Source organism: Gavia stellata, unplaced genomic scaffold, assembly GCF_030936135.1.
Source record: "Gavia stellata isolate bGavSte3 unplaced genomic scaffold, bGavSte3.hap2 HAP2_SCAFFOLD_34, whole genome shotgun sequence".
NCBI lineage: Eukaryota > Metazoa > Chordata > Aves > Gaviiformes > Gaviidae > Gavia > Gavia stellata.
The window spans coordinates 3,931,698-3,952,517 of NW_026776320.1; the positions used below are offsets into that span (position 1 = coordinate 3,931,698).

The 20,820-nt window shown below is 42.2% G+C and overlaps 1 protein-coding gene across 1 annotated transcript; it reads left to right on the top strand.

Annotated features, from left to right (window-relative positions):
* Positions 1-468: 468 nt before the first annotated feature.
* Positions 469-8,912, top strand: LOC132320879 (E3 ubiquitin-protein ligase TRIM36-like). The gene is made up of 8 exons (XM_059834505.1): positions 469-801; positions 2,256-2,402; positions 3,500-3,595; positions 4,536-4,789; positions 5,451-5,575; positions 6,130-6,423; positions 6,726-7,023; positions 8,558-8,912. The coding sequence occupies exons 1-8, from the start codon at positions 643-645 to the stop codon at positions 8,910-8,912; spliced, it is 1,728 nt and encodes a 575-aa protein (XP_059690488.1). The 5' UTR covers positions 469-642.
* Positions 8,913-20,820: the final 11,908 nt, after the last annotated feature.

A 20,820-nucleotide genomic window follows, 5' to 3' on the forward strand; every position in this document is an offset into this window, starting at 1 on the left:
CAGGGAGCTCCAAGTTGGCTATATTTGTCTGGGAATAACCAGTCTCACTCTGGGAATAGACATCTTACACTTCAGCGTGTTACGAAGCTGTTGCTCTCTATGTGGGCAGCCAGTTAGCCTAAAACCAACTGGTTTCCGGAAGGTTTTGTGTTTAGTCTTTTGAAAGGCTGCGGCTTGAGTGCATGCAAAACTAGACGAAGAAGATAGGATTGGAATAGCTAAATTAACCTTACCGTAGAATTAAGTTTTAGAGCAGTAGTTTGTAATGCCCCCTGAACTCAGACATTACACTACCTTGTCATGGCAAATGTATTCTCTTTGGCTTGGCAGAGTGCATATGAATTGGTATTGTACTGGTTTGGATGATGTGCTACGATAGTTTGAAATTGGTTCATAAATTCCTGTGCTTCTCCCTTTAAAATCTAAACCTCTTCTGTTTACACTCCTCCTAAATCAGGATTTGGTGTCTACACAGGCAGAAAACGTAATTCACTGACTCCTAGATCGAGTCTGTTTCCTTGTCCGGGTTGCCAGCGGGATACTGATCTCGGAGAACGTGGCATCAATGGCTTATTTCGCAACTTTACTTTGGAAACCATTGTGGAAAGATACAGACAGGCAGCCAGGGCAGCCGTTGCTATTATGTGCGATTTCTGCAAACCTCCACCTCAAGAGGCCACAAAGAGCTGCATGGACTGCAGGGCAAGCTATTGCAACGAATGTTTCAAAATACACCATCCTTGGGGAACTGTGAAAGCCCAACATAAACATGTAGGACCAACCACCAACTTCAGACCCAAGGTAAGTATACCGTATCTTACAGAATTTGGGTTGCAGCATTTGCATATAGCTTCAGACATATCTGTGCAATGGTAGTTGCTTTTTGGGACCGTTGTTCCTTTTTTGACTATTGCTGTTATTCATTGAGTGAACCATAAGCTTTTGTTCTTGCTGACAGCATGACTGCAGTTTTGAACATGTCTGCCTGCACAGATGATTTTCCTGAAAGTTTCCTTCCCTCCTCGCACCTCCCCCCGAATCCAGCAGTCAATGACAATGGGATAGCTTATTGCATATTCTGCTGAATGACAGTCTTATGTACCAAGGTGCTAGCGAGACTGGTGTCTCTGGGCTTTTCACCATAGACTAAGATAACATTTGGGGCTTGAGAGTTGGTTTCAGAGATGGTTTGCAATTTTAGCTTAGTGTGTCCATATTTATGCTACTCACTTCTATTTTTGAGCCCTTTCCTGTCCTTTCTTGTATGTGTGTGCGTGTGTTAAAAGATGATGCTTTTAAAGCTTGACTGTTGGCACTGATGTCGTGTTCTCCTCCTTGACATGACACTGAAAAGCTTTCTCAAGAGCTTCTCTTTGGTAACATGGAGTAGATGGACCCAAATGTCTTTCAGTGCTCTGGAATGAGGCAAAGCATTTCTTTTTTTTTAAAACACACACGCACACATGTGCACAAGCACACCCACCCACCCCCACCCACCCCCTTTTAGACGGTTTTATCTGTTGCTTGAGCTTGGAGTTGAGCAGCACTTTTTTTGCCTCTTCGAGCAGTTACTTCAACGTGTTCAATTTTTGAAAGATTACTTTTAGCAAACACCAGCTTTTTCGCAATGCTGTTTAAGCTGGTACTGGAATTAACGCTCAGCATGAACAACTTGTAATTGGAGTCAGACAGAAAAAATGAAACACTGGAGCCTTTTATCTTTAAAATGACTGTGACTGGGGGTGTGGCTGCATTTCATCTGTTGCTCCAAGAGCAATGGCTATGTGGCTGATCAGAGTCTAGCTTAAATTTAAATCATTACAGTATTATGTCAACTCCTGCTTTAAGACAGTTCGTAGTTGTTTCAAGAGATGCTGGCATGGACACAGTTGAATTTGACAGCGTGGCTGTGTTATATATTGCATTTACAGCTCTGAACAGGAGTGTAGGGAGCTTGAGGCACACAAACAACTTCAGGGATTAGCAAAATGGTTGATTGCAGTATGGAGGCTACATGATGTGTACACAGACATCGCTACAGGTTTACTCACTGTGAACCTCGTGAAACTGTGTGTGTTCATCTGCTGGCTTTCACTGGCATAGACAAATATAAAAGGTGGAAGATAAACTGAATATAAAGAATCCACTGATGAAATCAGATGCTGCTGTGGGGTGATTTAGTGTTTTGATGGTTTGTTGGCCACCTCAGTTTTTGGAAGTACACCTGCATTCTCTCTGCTCTCTTTTTTTTTCAGATTTTGATGTGTCCAGAACATGAAATGGAGAGGGTAAACATGTACTGTGAAATCTGCAGAAGGCCTGTTTGTCATCTTTGTAAACTGGGTGGATGTCATGCAAACCATAGAGTAACAACCATGAGAACTGCCTACAAAACCCTTAAGGTAAAAGTAAATATTGTTGGACCTGGCCTTAAGAAGGGGAAAAGTACTGAGCTTCTGGTGTAAGGGCAAACTCCCTGTGGCAGGAAGCCAGGATGTGTGTTTAGAGGACACTGAACCAGTCATGAGGCATGCTGTTGTGCAACATCTGTTAATATCTATATTAGTGTGACATAGCGCACTTCTGAGAAACTGTATTTTCTATGAGGCTTGAAACATAACCTCTTAAAAGTCCTTCCACCTTGTTTTAGCCAACTGTATAGCAGTACTGACCAATGCAAAAGGTTTAAGCAGTTTATACTTTACAATCTAGCTTTTTTAAGGTAAGTGTCCTTGTGGCTTGGATTAGCTGATACTTCAGAAGCACTCCTGAAAAATTTGCATTGGAAGTATCTGTTGGGACCTTGTATGTTTCTGAAGTTGCATAGCTGTTAATTCGCAGTACAACAGGGAAGACTTGCAAACATTGCTTTGTTGTTAAAGAATGATTGCTTCTACCTCCTCTTCTTCCTTCTCTTCCTCTCTTGCTCACAAGAAAAAAAAAAAGGGGGGGCGGGGGTGGGGGGGAAGACCAGACCAGCCTGCCTTGTGCTCTTTGGCCTCCTTGCCTGTTTGCAAGGCTTTTCCTGTACAGCTGTTAACTCTTGCAAGTCGGGAAATGCAGAGACACTCATAAGTTCATGCTTTGAACCACTCATTCTTCTAGCAAATCTTACTACAAATGAGTTAATAACTAACGTGGCTTTTCTGTAAGTTTTAGTAACGTCCTGAAGCCTCATGTTCCTAGCCTAAGAGAAGGTGGCACTTGTGGCTGGGGAAGACTGAGCCAGCTGAGGCTGTTACCTCTTGTCCTTAGAGGCTGTTACCTCTTGTCCTTAGAGGCTGTGCCCCCAGTCCTGCCCACATCAGTGGCCTGATGTCCCTGTGCAGTCATTGCGGGTCACTGAGCAATTCTCCGCAGGGTTGCTGCTCATAACTGGTGGCAGGCTGTTGTCCTTGTAACTAGATAAAGCGAGTGCTAGCTGGATGACCTGCCTGTGCTGGTTGTCGGTTTGGGTGGGATACCCTTCTTCTGCTAGCTCGCTGTTTTGTTTTCACAGGAGAAGCTTTCAAAAGATATTGAGTACCTCATCAGTAAGGAGAGCCAGGTGAAAGCTCACATCACACAGCTGGATCTGCTGCTGAAAGAAACAGAGGTAAGAGTGTCTTCCGTGTTGGCTGGGGATAGCCCTTGCAGGGACACAGCAGAGACTCAAACTGTTTTCACTGAAGTGTTTCAAATCCTTTGGCTTTTTTCAGTTAGCCAGTAAAACAATTTCTGAACAGTTTGTGTTAGTCCTGAATCACAAATGGTAAGACCTAATCCTGACAGTGTTGGAAATATGGGCAACATACAGAGGGAAGTTAAGTTTTGGGTGCTGCTGTAAATTTAATTGAAAGAAAGCTTGTTTGATACCTTAATCAAAGAGAGGTGGGTTAGACTTACAGCTCTTGTGTATTAACGGTGCTTCACAATTTACACTGGCTGTTTGCCGCCTTGAGGATGTTGCAATAAAGTCAGAATGAAGAGTCAAATCTCCCTGCAGAAGAGTCAGAGCTGGGAGCTCACGTACAAGCTGAAAAACACAATGGCAGAAATTGCAGGAGCTCCTGGCCCTGCCTGCATCTTGATAAAGATTGTCTCTGTGCTTTGTAGTTCCTTTTATCCAGGGCACTAGTTAGAGGTGACCCTACAGTTCTGAGGGCATATGTGAGAAGCTGGGCTGGACCCCCATCTCAGTGTGGTTGGGGAAGGTGGAGGAGCACCTAGCTCTTGGGCATGAAGACTTCAGAAACTGACCTGTTTTTACAGTGCTTTTCCATGAGCTGTTTAGACACATGCTATGCGTAACTCAAGACATAATCAGAGGAATACTTTCCTGCTCTTCGTTCTCTGTGTTGATCCAGTAAACGCTCACTAGCTTGGGTGCAGTGCTGATCACATTTTCAGTGCTGATGGGCATAACAAAGCTCATTAGTCTTGTCTGTCAAATGGATGACTAGATTGCTGTGATACCTTGAACAACTTGAGGTATGTTTCTGTAGACAGCCACAGTGCTGTGGAATCTGTCTAAAATGTCTTTTGTTCCCTCCTAGTGCAACAGTGAACGAGCTAAAGAAGAAGCATCTCAGAGCTTTGAGAAATTATCTCATGTCCTAGAAGAGAAGAAGTCCGCAGCTCTTAGGGCAATTGAAACTTCTAAGAATTTAAGGCTGGAAAAATTGCAAACGCAAGCAGAGGAATATCAAGGGCTCCTGGAAAATAATGGCCTTGTAGGATATGCTCAAGAGGTGCTTAAAGAAACTGATCCATCTTGTTTTGTTCAAACAGCAAAACAGCTTCATGACAGGTATCTTAATTATCTTCTGTTTGAAGTACAGATACTGTTCCAGGATGTCTGGTCAGTCATATTCTTTTGACACCTGCTAGCAAAGTACTGAATGCAGTACCTTGTATTGCAAAGGCTCAGAGATGGTCCCAGTACCGTTCAGTAGAAATTGCTACATTACAGTGTGCGTTAAGAAACAGCAGTCAGGAGGGGCTCTGTCCTGTGACAACACGTGGCCTTGTTCAGTAGGACTGCACTGGAAGGGTAGCCCATTCAGCTCACTGACACATTCCTTTGCTCAGAGATTGTATCGGGTATTTGCAAGTTAATCTAACAGGTCTCTTCTGGCTTTAAAGTCTTTGATCTTAATAGCTGTTCTCCATTAGCGCTTCACATCTATTTTGTTCTTTGAACATAATGCCCCAAATTGTTAAAATGCTCTACCAGCTGAACGATTACCTCTTCATTATCTTTACACTGATACCTTTACACTGATGTACAAAAGACCTTAAATTTTGCATTTGAATTCTGTCTAGAGAGACAGAAATTTCTGGGAGACATCAGTAAGTACATGAAAACAGCACTTTTTATAAAGCAAAACCTAGCATTTTTAGTTTAAGGAATGCACACATGTGAATTCCCTTTTCTCTGTTCTGCCATCCCTTTGCTTCTGTGCTTTCAGAATCCAAAAAGCTACTGAATCTCTGAAGAGCTTCAGGCCAGCAGCTGAAACTACTTTTGAAGACTTTGTGGTGGACATAGCTAAGCAAGAAGAGATCCTTGGTGACTTGTCCTTCCATTCCAATGGTAAATTGCGAGAGCATCAGGTCTTTCTCAAGTTACGACTTGAAGGGCTTCTCTGGAAAGAGGCAAAACTTATGCAGGGCTGCAGCTGCAGAACTCAGTCTTGTGACTTGCATTGTCCCTTCTGTCTCTGTGATCCACAAGGCATTACCTGGCAGCAATGCTAGCTTCAGCTTTGAAAAAGAAGCTAAGATGCCGTTGCATTCAGTACCAGTTTACATTGGCTTCCAAAACATTGTAGTTAAGTAATACTAGGTCTTCCTAGAAGCTTTTTGTTAACATGACAGAAAAGAATAGGCTTTTAGATGCTTTTTTAGCTGCCAGCAAAAATAAACAATACAACTTTCGAAGTAAAAACAGAAAGTAAGGGATTTATGTAAGTGCATGAATGGAACCATCCTCATCTGTACTCTTTAACGGATTGAGTCAGATTTCTGCCCCCACCCCCACCCCCCCCAAGTACTATAGCCACTCAACAAAGGGCTTGTATGGTTAATTCTAAAACAACAGATATCTAAATTTGAGGGTTTTTTTCTCCTGAATCTCTGGCATTCCAGGTCTAGAAATACCAGAAATCAATGAAGAGCAGAGCAGAATGTACAACAAAGCTCTGATCAGCTGGGAATGCCCTGGGAAGACAGACTCAGCTGATATCTATGTTCTTGAGTATCGTAAGCTTAATAGAGAAGAGGAGAGTGCGACGTGGCAGGAGATCAAAGTTTGCAGCAAGAGCAAAGTAATATCTGATCTTGATGATGACAGCTCCTATGCCTTTAGAGTTCGAGGATATAAAGGGTCCATCTGTAGCCCTTGGAGCCGAGAAGTTATTTTGCGTACGCCTCCAGCTCCAGGTATTGGGTTTTCTTCTGTCCACAAGGTGTTGAATCTGTGTCTGTCGGTGTGAAGAGCTGTAGGTGGTTTCCAGTAGTTCCCAGACTTCTACTCTACTGTTACCGGTTGCGTAAATGTTTAGAAGCACTGTTAACAAACAGGTTAAGTAGGTGGCGTGCTGAGACCGTTTTAGCTTGCATGACGTTCCCTTAGCCTTTAAAAGTGAGAAATTCTGATGCCAGCATGACTTAAAATGTAGTTTATAAGCACAGAAGGCCAAATACTTAACTAAGAGGAAATTTTTTTGGATACTGTTTTTCAGTTTTCAGTTTTCTTTTTGATGACAAATGTGGGTACAACAGCGAACATCTCCTGCTGAACCCAGGAAGAACCTCTGTGGAAAGCAGGGCTGGATTTCCTCTACTGCTGGGATCTGAGCGCATGCAGGTCGGATGCTACACAACCCTGGATTACATCATTGGCGACACCGGGATTGCCAAAGGGAAGCACGTCTGGGCTTTTCGTGTGGAAGCCTATTCATACCTGGTGAAAGTGGGAGTTGTTTCTAGCAACCAGATACAGAAATTGTTCCATAATACCCATGATGTGACCAGCCCAAGGTAAATTGCAGACTCTTGCTCAATACATGTTTTATATAAGGAGATGGCTTTTTAAAAAATAAGTTAAGAGTGAGTCTGGTCGCAATTAGTACACAAGGTGAACCTAACTAGTGGAAAGTAGCTTGAAGGATATGCTGTAAGCAGGTTGTCCTGTTCATCCCCTGCTATTAGCAGAAAGGTGTTGTAATTATCCAGAGTCCTATTTTCATTCTTTTTGGGAAAGAAAGGAGGTTCCTATAGATGTCAAGATGTGCCAGTTAAAGCAAGAAGGTAAAAAAAAAGCATCACTTGCAAGATTGAAGCAATGTTTAATTGTCAATAGTAAGACTCTGCCTTAATTTCCTTAGCATACTAGGTTTGGCAGCCATTCAGAGGTACAATGTTCACTGTGTGTATCTGTGTATCTTTGCTGTAGCTTGCGTCACGGTGGATTCCAAGTCACTGGCTTATCCCAGGCTATACACTTGCATATGGTACTGGAGTGCTACTGATCCCAAGCCAAAGTACAGTGGACAAACCAATAAAAAGATTTCAGCTCTGAAGTATGGTTGTAGTAAGCCTGGATGTGTCTAGGAACTGCAGGCTGGGAGGCTATCTCCTGAGGACTCTTAACTTTTTCAGGAATGTAAAAAATGTATCAGCTTCCTCCTGTGTAACATACTGAAAGTGTAAGAACGCCTGTGTCTTGAGCTGCTTAAAGCCAGACGGAGGCTTTTTGCAAAGTGAGAAATTAGATCCTGATTTCCTGATTTCTTTTTCCTTATCCACACAAATACCTGGAAAACTTTGGCTGACACAAATCCAATCTCCCCCCAGACATCCCAAAAATGCAAACCTAGCTAGGGATTGTCGGCACAGAAGAATGTGTGCTTCTCCAGTGTGTCTTCATCTGGTGACAGAAGTAGGGGGCAAAAGCATGTAGACTGAACAAATCTGGCCACAAACTTTCCCCAGTAACCAGCTGGGAAACAGGGGTTCATGGAAACCTCCAGGCAGAGCGCTTTAAAAAAAACCAAACCACCAAACCAAAAACTTAAACCACTACTTTTTGTGTTGTGAATTTTAAAGACAATGTAATACAGCAGTGGTGAGGAAAACTCATAGGACAACAGTCATGTTAAATGTATTTACTCGTGTCATTTAACATTATGTAAATGAAGTTAAACATACCTTGTCTGTAATCATTAGTCATAGTCGCTAAATTACTTTTCAAGTTAACTAATTTGCTCTACCTGTAGGTTCATTAATGATTACCTAGCATGAGTACATTTAGATACATCCGCTCCTTAGTAAAGCCTTCTGTGGTCTTGTCCTCGTTAGCGTTTAGCTGTTATTTATTGTCTGAAGTGGCCCAAGTGAGTGTTCTCCACCTACTAAATGCGTCTTCCCTCCTGGCTTAGGTATATTTTTACCCCACAAGGTTTTGCAGGTGACCATGTGGTGTTTCTTGTCTTACAAAAATGTTTTCTCCAGTTCACATCACTGATCCCCCTTCAGAATTTGACAAAAGCAAATGGTTGTTTTTCTGTTCTAGGTACGAGCAAGACAGTGGTCATGACAGTGGGAGTGAAGATGCCTTCTTTGACTCACCACAGCCTTTCACACTGGTCACTTTAGGCATGAAGAAGTTCTTTATCCCCACAACACCTGCTGCCCCCAAGGATCCAGCGAGCAGAATCCTTCCCCTGCCATCGTGCTTGGGCATCTGCCTCGACTGTGACAAAGGCAAGGTGGGGTTCTACGACGCAGGCCGTATGAAATGCCTTTATGAGTGCGAGGTGGACTGCTCTGGCATAATGTACCCAGCATTTGCCTTAATGGGTGGTGCAGCAGTTCATCTTGAGGAACCTGTCACAGCAAAGTACGGGGAGTACCACGACGACATCTAGTGCAGTGATCTCTTCCCATTGCTGTTCTGAGGTGGAAGACGAGAGAGAGCAGAAGAATTCTACCTTAGTTTTCACTCCTGATTAATTACATTCTGTCCACATGTTGCTTACAAGCCTCTGGGTCATGCTTTTTTTAAACAAACGGTTCAGACACGTCCCACACTAGTGGGAAATGTTCTTCCAGGAACTCTCCTGCCTTTCTTGTGATCTGTGCAATGCTTTTCTCCACAGACTTTCTTCCCAGGGGGAAGCAGGGAAGAAGTTTGACTAGCAACCAAAATTACTCTTCGGGGGTAGAAATCTACCTTTTGTGTAACGTAAATCCTTACATAGTCAGTTTTGCATTTAATGAAATCAAAGCTGACAGCGTGTGATTGCCATTCTCCTTTCAAGAAATCTGCCTGAATGCCTCTGAGGGGTCAAATGCTTTCCAATTAACCCCTGAGCACCAGGGGTTGGGCCCTTCAGCACGAAATAACATTTGCAAAAATACAGTATAAAGCAGGGAGAAATCAGAACTGCAGCTGAACGTTTAGGTTTTATTTGGAAAGAGGAGGGTAAACTAGAATCTGATTGCATGTCATATACCTTTAATGTGACGGTAAGCTAAAACTCTAATTCTGACACCTGGTGTCGTGTAGTTGGTGGCATAATGGTAAGTTTCTTGACTCTTCCAGGCTTTTACTATAGGCTATATAAAAATATATAAAGTGCAATTCTACCTTAAACATCAGACTTACTTTAGAGTCCAAAATCAGAAGTGTTTGCATGTGTGAGTAATTGTACCTGGTATTTAGGCAAAAGCATATGAGTTACTGACATGAGTAATAATATGTGAACTTTTAAAAAAAAATCAGGTATTTCTTTTAATACTTGTTTCTATAAGTTAATTTTTGGATCTAGTAGCAGCTTGGTTTTTTAGTAAGAATGTTAAAAATGCACTGATTAAGTCCTGAGACCCGATTTCTGCCTTAAAGGATGTCTCACCTCAAATTTCTGTTCCTCTCCTTTTAAAAACTGTATCACATAGTAGTTTTGCGTAGAATCATAGAACCACAGAATGGTTTGGTTTGGAAGGGACCTGTAAAGATCATCTAGTCCAATCCCCCTGCCATGGGCAGGGACATCTTTCGCTAGATCAGGTTGCTCAAAGCCCTGTCCAACATAACCTTGAACACTTCCAGGGTTGGGACAGCCACAGCTTCTCTGGGCAACCTGTTCCAGGGTCTCACCACCCTCACCATTAGAAATTTCTTCCTTCTATCTAATCTAAATCTCCCTCTTTCTGTTTAAGCCCTCTTTATATATTGAAAGGCTGCAATGAAGTCTTCCCTGGAGCCTTCTCCAGGCTGAGCAACCCCAACTCTCTCAGCCTTTCTTCACAGGGAAGGTGTTCCAGCACTCTGACCATTTTTGTGGCCCATTTTACATCCCCCAGTCTGTACTGATACTGGGGATTGCCTGGACCCGAGTGCAGGACCTTGCACTTGGTCTTGGCGAATCTCACAGAATCACTAAGGTTGGAAAAGACCTGTAAGATCATCAAGTCCAACCATCAACCAACACCACCGTGCCCACTCATGAGGTTCACATGGGCCTGCTCCTCAGGCCTGTCAAGGTCCCTCTGAATGGCATCCCTTCCCTCTAGCGAATGAACTGCTCAGCTTGGTGTCATCTGCAAACTTGCTGAGGGTGCACTCAATCCCACTGTCTGTGTTGTTAATGAAGATACTAAATAATATTGGTGCCAGCACAGACCCTTGAGGGACCCCACTCGTTACTGGTTTCCACTTGGACATTGAGCTATTGACTATAACTCTTTGGACGTGGCCATCCAGCCAATTCCTTATCCGTTGAACAGTCCATACATCAAGCCCATCTCTCTCAAATTTAGAGATAAGAATGTTGTGGAGGATCGTATCAAAGGCCTTACACAAGTCCAGGTATATGACATCTGTAGCTCTTCCCTTGTCCACTCGTGCAGTCACTCCATCACAGAAGGTCACTAGATGAGTCAGGCATGATTTGCCCTTGGTGAACCCATGTTGGCTGTTTCTAATCACCTGCCTGTCTTCCATATGTCTTGACATATCTTCCAGGAGCATCTGTTAGGTGATCTTACTGGGCATGGAGGTGGACTGCATCTGTTTATAGAAATCTACGTAAAAAAACATTTGGGTACTTGCACTGTTAACTTGTGTTGTGGAAAAATAAGGCTATAAAGTGAAGGATGTTTCTTATACATACTTGGTGCTTTCTAATTTGGGGATATGCTTTCTAATTTGGGGATAGTGTTGCATCTTGATGAATGTGTGTGAAGTATGCTTACTAAGTACGTGTATACAGCTGTAGAGCTATGAAATGGGACCTGAAAATCACAATACACTTAAATGAATGTAGGTCATAATGCAAAACCTTTGTGTGCTTTGCTGTCTGAACTGTTGTACTGATCTGACCTGGAGTACTCCCCTCCAGTGTCCTCTCTCTTAAGCCCTTGTCCAGTGGCCACTGTCAGAAGAAATTGGCAGAAATGGTAATTGGCAGAAGTTCCATCTGCGACAGAGTGCGCCTGACAGCCCTTTTGGGGCTAGAAAGGCCCGGCAAGAGCAACTTCTTGTCTGGGTCTCACCCGCAAATGTTTCTGCCTTAGTAAGGCTGCGTGGAAGTACATTCCACAGCTTCATTATGCACTTGTGTCAGAAACACTTTGATGACCCAGGCAGCAGCTGTGAAGCAGTGGATATCTTCTGGAACTTCCTGTTGCAGGAGAAATGGCAAATTGTCCCTCGCTAGTTACCATTTAGGTAATTTCTTTTTGTAATAGATGGTTGTCATAGCCTTTCTTTCCTATTGTGCCCTCCCCTTCATGTTTCCTCTTGCTGGATGGAAGCCATTCTGTACTGGCGAGCATCCTGCTGCCCCTCTCTCTCCTCTTGCCTTCTGAGACTGACTGAAGGAGCCCTCCATACAGACACTCTGTTGTTGTGAAGGATGACAAAATGCTGGGTTTTCCTTCTTTCCATAGTCCTGAAACCGTATTTGCCTTTTTGGTCAATACCGAGTATTAAGCTGACATTTACCAAGTTTCTTCTGCAGTGTTTTCCACACAATCCTGATGGTGAGTTGTAAACAAGCTGTGCACATACAGGGTTTCCCCACCTGGTGTGTTATTTTGCATTTGTTAATACTGAGTTTCATCTGCTCGTTTACCTGGTCACTTAGTCCTGAGGGCCTCCTGCAGCTCTTCAGTCACTTCTAGACTTGAATGTTCCTGAGTAGCTTCATAGGTAACACAAACGTCATCATTCTTTTGTTGGCTTGCTTTTCCAGATCTTGGAGCAACTTCAGTTGTAGTCAGATGCAGCAAATCTCTTTCTGCTGTTAAAATTTATTGTTTCTTCCACTTTTTTTCCCCTCAGTCATTTATTAAACCATGACTAGCAAGTCAAGCACTGAGAACTTCTACATGTTAGTACACTCTGTTGAGTAGATGAGTCATGTTCTTGTGTGTGTGAGCCCAGTAGTCAAATAGACCCGGGAGGCAGGATTCTCTCTGCAGTAGCTGTGACTTCTCCCATTGTATAATCACCATTTGTCTGTTCATCTACCAAACTTAGTATTGGCTTAAAGCTATAGATGATAGGGTTGAACTTTCTCATTTGTTGTTCCCAGACCAAATCTCTTTCCACAGACAAATATATAATTTTTGATTCCTCAGCTTCAGAAACCGGTCTAAATTAAGGGTTTATGTCATGGTTAGCACGCCACAGTTCCACATTTGGATTCTTTAGAAGCATCTGGACCAATACCACCAGGCTTTGGCCTTTCATTCTTTCATGGAAATACTCATAAACTGAACACTATCTTAGATATGACGACAGTCTCTCAGACTCATTTATTTTAAAAAGATTAAATTTTACTGGTTTGACAATATAGAAGTAAAAAATTAAAGATTTAGGGGTTTTTTTCTACTATAGCTTTATCTTACATTACTTTAAGATGTGCTCTGCTATGCAATTACTTATTCTCCTGGACAGAGACTGACGCCACTTTAAACATTTACCTACCTTTTGATATGTCTGTTTGTATCTATCTCATTCTGAGTTTAAAAATTGATTTGGCTTTTGGTGTCACCTGAATACTTAGGATGCATTCATTACAGTACTCTATGGTGCTTAGTCCAGCTTATTAAATAAAAACACACACTGTCAGAGGCACTGACAACACACTGTCAGATTTTTTCCGCTACGATGGAAGTGTCACCTTTCAGAAATACAGTTCAACAGTACTTGCCTATCCAGATACTTATTTTTCCAGAACAAGTTTCTTCCTACGAAACAGCACTTTACAATGTAGACTAAGCTAAGAAAGGTGTGGTATTGTGTGGATCTTTGTGCAATATAGCTGTTTGGTGACTACTGTGTGATTTGCAAAGCTTCATGCAGGTGTGAATCATGTAGACACTTTTTAGATGTCTAAAGCTTGAGCAAAAAGGCCTTGTTTAAAAACATTCTGACATTAAAAAGGCAAATTAGGAAAATATGTCAGGAGACAAATTGGCTACTCCATCTAGTGAATTGGCTAAATTACAACGGCCTTTGCAATCTTCCCTATTGGCTTTAGAAACTAACCAGTGGCTGTTGTCAAACATATTACCAAAATGGGAAAAGGTCAATGTGGAAGACCATGAATTTCGTTGTAGATGCACTCGGTGTGGCCCAAGATAACCTGTCTTTGGTTCTCAGTTGTATCCAGGCTCAACTGTGGGCGCAATCAGTGGCCGCTTCAATCATAAGAGAGGGTGAAGAAGGCAATCTCCCCACCGAGATTCGGAAAATAATTTGAGATAGTGCCACTGATTTAGAGAAAAAACTCCAGTCCTGGTGGAATTTGGTAAACTTTACCCACGATCCCATCACAAGTACAGCCACAACTTTTGTATTAACTAGACATAATGCTTCAATATATTCCATCTACCCTGTTATTGCATTAGGATTGAATCACAGTAATACTACATATCATAAATTGGAGGATGATGAATCAATTAACTCGTTTGGCATCTATACTTGATGCACATAATCAGCTTAACTGATTAAAATGAAAGTATTGAAATAATTTTCAGAACTTTCACAGGGGGGAACTTTTGTAAATACTCTGATTTTTTAAAAAAATAATCAAGAATTAATCATATAGAAAGGTTAAATTTGATTAATCAATAAAATAATAAAATACAAATGCATATGTTAGGATTGTTCCGTTAGAAACAATAACCATAGGAACCTCACCAGGGAGTCGCTGTTCCATACTAAGGAACTAACAGTAATGAGATGGAACGATGAAGAACTGAATAGAAAAGTCTGGTTTGAGTCCCGTGACAATGTGACCTGATATGCACCAATGATGCTGCTTGGAAAATTCCTTACCTTTCCCATCTTGATTCAAATATCAAGAATGCCAATCAATAGATATTAATAGAAGTAACCATTGATTATTTTAAGGATGGATATTGATAGAATAGTATAATCCAGAGAGCGATTAATAAAAATTAAATTTTATATATTCTGTATGAAGGTAACGAGGTATGACTTATCTGTGATTTCATCATAAACTAACTGCTGAACAATGTAGCACTGTGAATAGGCAGGATTTGCTTGTCAAGAGAATGATAAGTTGTAGACCTGGTCAGGAAACCGAGGAAAACTTAAGAAGATTCCAAGAATGGGATTTTGCAACCAACCTGAGCAAAGATGGCGTTCAACTAAAGGACACCATGAGGAAGACTATGGATGACCACCAGAGGACCTTAGACGACCACCTGTGTACCTGAAGGCGCATGCCTCACGAGCTTTTACATATATTAACGAGTTCTCGGAAATCGTATGAATATGTTAATATTCATGGAAATATGGAAATATGATGAATATGTATACTTTGATTGTATATAACTTTTGTAGCAGAGAAACTAGGCACGCACACGTGGTGGAGTGATCCCCTGTGCGTCCAGCGCTGCAATAAAGAAGTGCCTGCTCACCTACATGCAGTGTATACATGAGTTTTTATATTGCAGATTTGTAACAAACTGGTATTATTTTTCAGCTCACTATGAAAGGGAGGAAAGATTTTTTGCCACAATACTTCCTTGCAGATAAGGATAACCTGAATGAAAATATTTTTATTTGCTCAACATGACCTTTTGTTTTGAATCAGAACAACAATAAGCTCTGTTGCTCAGAAATGGGGCTTCTGGGGCTAGAAGCCAAATTCTCGTACAGATTCCCCTGGGCTGACCCCACCACTGCTGAGTACAACACGTCACCTCTGGGAGGTGGATGCACTTACACATACAGCAACAGCTCTGCAGAAGCTGGGTTTAAGAGCCCTTACTCCCGCCTTCTCTCTACCCCACGCACCTCCCTCCACCACACTGACACAGCCATTGCAACGCCACACAGGGAACCCGAACGGGGAACCGACCTGGTGGAAACAAGAACCTGAAAGAAGCTGCACGTTCTTCCTCAGCATGTCACGTACTTGAGACTGCTTCTGAACATAGGCTTAATTACAGCAAAAACCTTTCAACTGACAGAAATTGGGTCCTACCACACCAGCTCAGGTAGGTTCCCGAGACTGTCATCGTGATGGCTGCCGCAATACAAGATGAACACTCATACATGTCGTTAGCCATTGGATTTTCAGGTGCTTCTCCCAGGATCAATAGCATAAAACTCAAAAATTGTTCCAGAGCAAAGGTGCACATATTTTTGCAGAAGATTACTTTGATCTAAACCATTTACTGAGCTCACTGCAAATGCAATGCTCAGCGCTCCCACTTATTTGAGTCTGTATCCAAACAAATGCTTTTAAAGTACACAGAAAGATAGGGAAAAATATGGGAGAAGCATTTGTTTGAGGTCTACCCTACGTGAAGTCTAATGTGCAAGGAAGGTAAGACTGTTTTTGTTTTTTTTTTTTAAAGACCGGCATACCTCTGCTGCTCCTGAGGCAAAGGAGATTGTCAGAAAACAGCTGCCAAAACACAGTGCAATGACCGGAATAGGAACAGGAGGAACTCAAAATGACAGGAAGCAGAATGTGCAAGACAATCTGAAACGGCGGAAGGTGCCCAAGTTAGTAAGTTCCTCAGAAACTTGTTGTCTAGGTGCAGAAAAACTAAAAAAGACCTATCCTGAAAAAGAGAAGAGCCCTGTACCTAGAGCACAATATTCTATTATTCTGTCTTTAGATATGAATCAAAGGGGTACATTTGTAGAAGATCAAAGAGGAGTACTATCTTGTTCTTGTCTGTTTGCCATTTGCATGAAGGGATATTGGGGTTTGGACACGGAATTTTCCCTGCAAACAAGACCTTTACTGAATTTCTCCGTCCTTCTGGCAGATCCAGGTAGCTGTTTCAGGAGCACAGTGGCAGAGGGAGGGAGAAGAGGAAAAGGAGAGGAATGCTTTTTAAGGGTAACCACATCGTAGCTGTCAAGTTTTTAAAAGGTAATGTGCATGGTGACTGCATAAGCTGCCATACGATCCATCCAGCTGTGCCAAATGCGAGGTAATAGGTAAAAAAACTCTCACGCACTCCCCAGATTTGCTCCCAACCTTGACTGTATACCTTTTATGACTCATGATGCCCCCAATATGTCTCAATTTCTGATGATTTTTTGGGGGCAGGATCTTACAGACACGTTGCTGCGCAAAAGAGTTGCTGCTCATAAGGTATTTTATAAACCCAGTAGAACAGCATGGGAAAGACCCCAGCAGTAGTAGGTGATATATTATGCTTCTGAAAAAGTAGTTTTTTCCTCTTGATGATGTTTGAAAAATCCACATATCACTTTTCTCACTGAACGTAGCCGAAGCCAATACTGTCAGAGCAGGAGCGGGGAGTGGGGGAAGGACAGAGACAGAGAGAGAAAGTCTGATCAGTGTGTGCTGGTCCACAACAGAAGAAGGAACCAACTACTAAATAGTTCTCCTAGTTTCAAGAAGGATTAGGTCTTACTGGAAAAACCTCACAAATGGGTGAAGCATTGCCACCAAACCAGAATTCTCCTCTTTGATTCACAATGAGCACAGGAGGTTGTGAAGAAAGCAGTGAAACACAGAAAGTGCTGTCGATTGACTTTAAAAACCCTCCCACGAATGGGACAACAACAGTACTTTATAAGCTTGGTCATAGTAATAATTTTTGAAGAGGGTACTGAACGGCATGGGGCAAAAGAAGGATGGGAAAGGACAGTCCAGTTAGGAGACATGTTCTCAGCTGTCTCTCAGACCCCCAGATACGAGGCTAGCAAGACATGCGACAAACACTGAAAGTATCCTGAAAAAGGCAGGTTTTAAAAAGTGTTAAACTGAAAAGATGAAACCAAAAGAAAACCAAACCGAAAACCCAAAACCACACTCCCCAAACCAGAGCTATTGCACACGATGGAGGTGCTCCAACCGCGTACAGAGAAATCTAAGCTACTCATCTCAACACAATTTATGAAACATTTTCATAATCAAGCAATACAGGAAATTCCTTCCACGAACGGGGAAGACAGTCTAAGCTCTCAGTAACTATGGTATTGGCAGATTCACGTCACACCAAGCCAACTCATGCCAAAACAAACAAACAAATCCAAAACAAAAAACACCACATGGAAAACAAACCAAGACATTCCCAAGCACCCCAGTCTTCCATGTTCCCCTCACTGCACTTCTATGCAACATCTCACAAATCAAAGAAAGTTAGCAGAATAATGCTCTTCATCTAGTACAGAATATTTCTTTAACTTCTTTAACAGTATATGAAGATGTCCAAGACTTAAAAGCATTACATTTTGAACTACACAGTGCCTAAAGAGCACAGAAATAAGAAAACTCTCTTTCTAGAGTAATTTCTACACTGGGAACCAATTTTTTTAGCAGTGCAGTAAATGTCGAGAATGTATCAGACTGTAAACGATGCCAAATGCCACTGAAAACACTTAGGACACCACTTTCTGTTATTGCTATTCAGTGTATATTCATTCTGTCACATAATTACCATCTGGAGAATTCAGAGACTTACATTTATATAATTTCATAGTCTTTCATGCGACTATTTAAAGGAACCACCAGACAAAAATACAAAGAGACTGTCTCTTCTATTTTTAATCACTTTCAAAAAAATTAACAAGTTATGCTTTGCAAGGCAGTTAAATAAAGAAATTAGAATGAGTGCCTAATACTGAGCCCCTTCTATACAAATGATTCAACTAAACATGAATACGGGTGAAATGCTTTCAGTACTGCACATACTAAGAATTCCTTCCTACATTACAGAAACACACATCTAGACTCATCCTTATACTGAATGGCTTTTACACAGATGAACACACCAGTACAACAACAGGGCACAACATGAGCTTTGAAAAAGGAAAACAAAGACAAAACTAACACTGACAAAGAAAGGTATAAGATGAAAAATACCAGGTTAGATCTTGCAGTGTAGTATTTTTCTTCTGAATTGTCCAAAAATCACTCCTGCCAGGCTGTTTGTTAGACAGAGATCAAGACACTCAAGTTATTTACATTGTGACTGAAAGCCAGGTAGACACAAAGGGAAAGTTTCTTGCTAAAACAAAAGTTGTTAGTTGAAACTCAAACCATGTTAAGCCAGTTCTGGGGATGGAGGTAAAACACAGCGAAGGGTACGGTCACATTACCAGACACTACCGAGTCACACCAAAAGAATGGATTATTGTTCACCACCTGAGCTGTGGCAATGAGCGACAAACTGCCTCAGTTAGAGGCAAGTATGTGCCAGTTCCACATCTCCAGGCACCACCACCACCAGTAACTCCTCATGCTGCAGCGGTCCAGTCCTTTGGCTTATAAACATCAAATTTAAGCATGCTTTAGTGAGACAGAAGCAAAAGGGTCAGAAGAACTGCTGTAAGGAAAAGGGATCCACACTGTTAGTGCTGGAGGAACAGACAGGCACCTCTTGCTCCCGCTTGCATTTAAAAGAGCGTGTAGGTTGTTACAAACTTCTCCCTCAGCCTGCTTTGTGCTAAGGCTCTTTGCTGGAGCAGCCATTCTGTGAACAGAGCTCTAGTTCGCATTTGACATGCCACTTTAAATTGTCCATCGGTTCTATATCTAATGACAAAATACAGTTTTTCTTTGGTCTCTAGACCCAACATCATCATTTTCAAAATCATAGCTCTGTTTTATCTGGAAAGGACAGATCAGGACTGCATGCTTCATTCTGATAGGAGCAGTGGACCAGTTAATTGCCCTCTTCAGAAAGATCCAAACAAGCAATCAGGGATCTTCCCTACAGGCAGGGAGATGAGGCAAGTTCTTTGGACAGGTTTCAAATACCCAAACTCCAACAGGAGCAGACCATACTAAGAGATTTCCTTATCAGCAGAATTAATCTGGATCCTTCAAGTCCCTTCTTGGAGCAGCAAGGGCTTCTGCCATTCCAAAGTGCAAAGGCCCTGATTGCTAACCCACAAGGTAGGAAAAGGCTCTGCTCCTCCCTCCCAACAACACCGGACAAAGAAGTGCTCTCCAAAGTGGTGCTTTAGTCCCTGCAGAAAATCCCTCTCCCCGGTTTAGCAACTCAGGTTCCTAAGGTGCAAGGAAAACACGTCTCTGCCCCATGAAGCTGTCCGCTAACTGGTTTGGTTTGGTCAGTAACTGATAAAGCAAGAAAGAAACAGAAAAAGTATTTTTCAAACTTCAGCTTCTCCCTTAACATCTCTTTGCAATTATGATTCTGTGTCTGTAGAAATAAATGACATTCTTAAGGAGCCAAGCATTATAATTTCAACTACACGATGCTACCAATTGTATTTTCTTTATAATCCAGACAATGCAACAGGGGAGCAAAGCCAGGATAACTTGGAATCAGTTCAAAAATCTTTTGGAGTTTACGGTGATGAGTTTATGGTGAAACACTGACTTCATTACCATGTTTAGGAAACACTTGTATAACCAGGGCTCCGAAATGATGTTGGTATGCAGTCATGTCAAGGTCTAAATAACGTATCTGAAACAATTGCATAAGTCCTACGTGAGATGTGGTAAGCTATTCTCCTCTGTCTCCAACGGGCACTAGAACCTGCAGACTACCTGTCCAGCCATTGCTGAGGAAGAGCAAGATCACGTACAAACTCATACACCCAGAGCCAGCTGACCCACTACCAAAGGACAAGGCACGGGGAAGGAGATTTTAGTACAACGACAGAGCAGTACAAGGAAACCTACGCCAGAAATCCCACTCACGTGTAGTTTGTAGCCTTCAGAAGAGAAATTACATTCCCAGCTACACACCCTTCCCAAAACCAACTCAGAGCAAAGCCAATGTCCCTCCCACCTATGCACTAAGCCAACTTTTTCACCTCAACACCTGCCTTAGAAAAACAAAGAGAACACAGAAGTCTGCAGTAAGGAAGCAAAGGAGTGTCTTTTTTATCCAGGAATGTGAAGAAACTGCCCAAGTGCACAAGTGTGGAAAGCAACAGTCTCCACAGAAGAGAGGAAGCTGCTGCAATCGCGTGCGTGAGGCAGCACAGACACCTTTTCCCTCACTGCTTGAGTTCTCACACCCCTTGTACTGACAGGTCCGTAGGATGAAAACATTGGCAACACACCTTCACAGAATACATCAACTGCCAGACTCGGCGTGGCTCAAGTGTCAATACAAGGACAAGGGAGAGAAACATTCGAATATGCACAGTAATTCTACAATTAAAAAAATAACTCTATAATTAAAGGGAATGATATACTTGGCAATGAGGTATAAAGCATAGGGGAAACCCACAAGACCAAGGGCTGTTGCTTAGCACATACATCACACCTGGCAGAGCCCACAAATAAGGGGTCTTGCTGCATATAGTGCAATGGCACCAAAAGATCC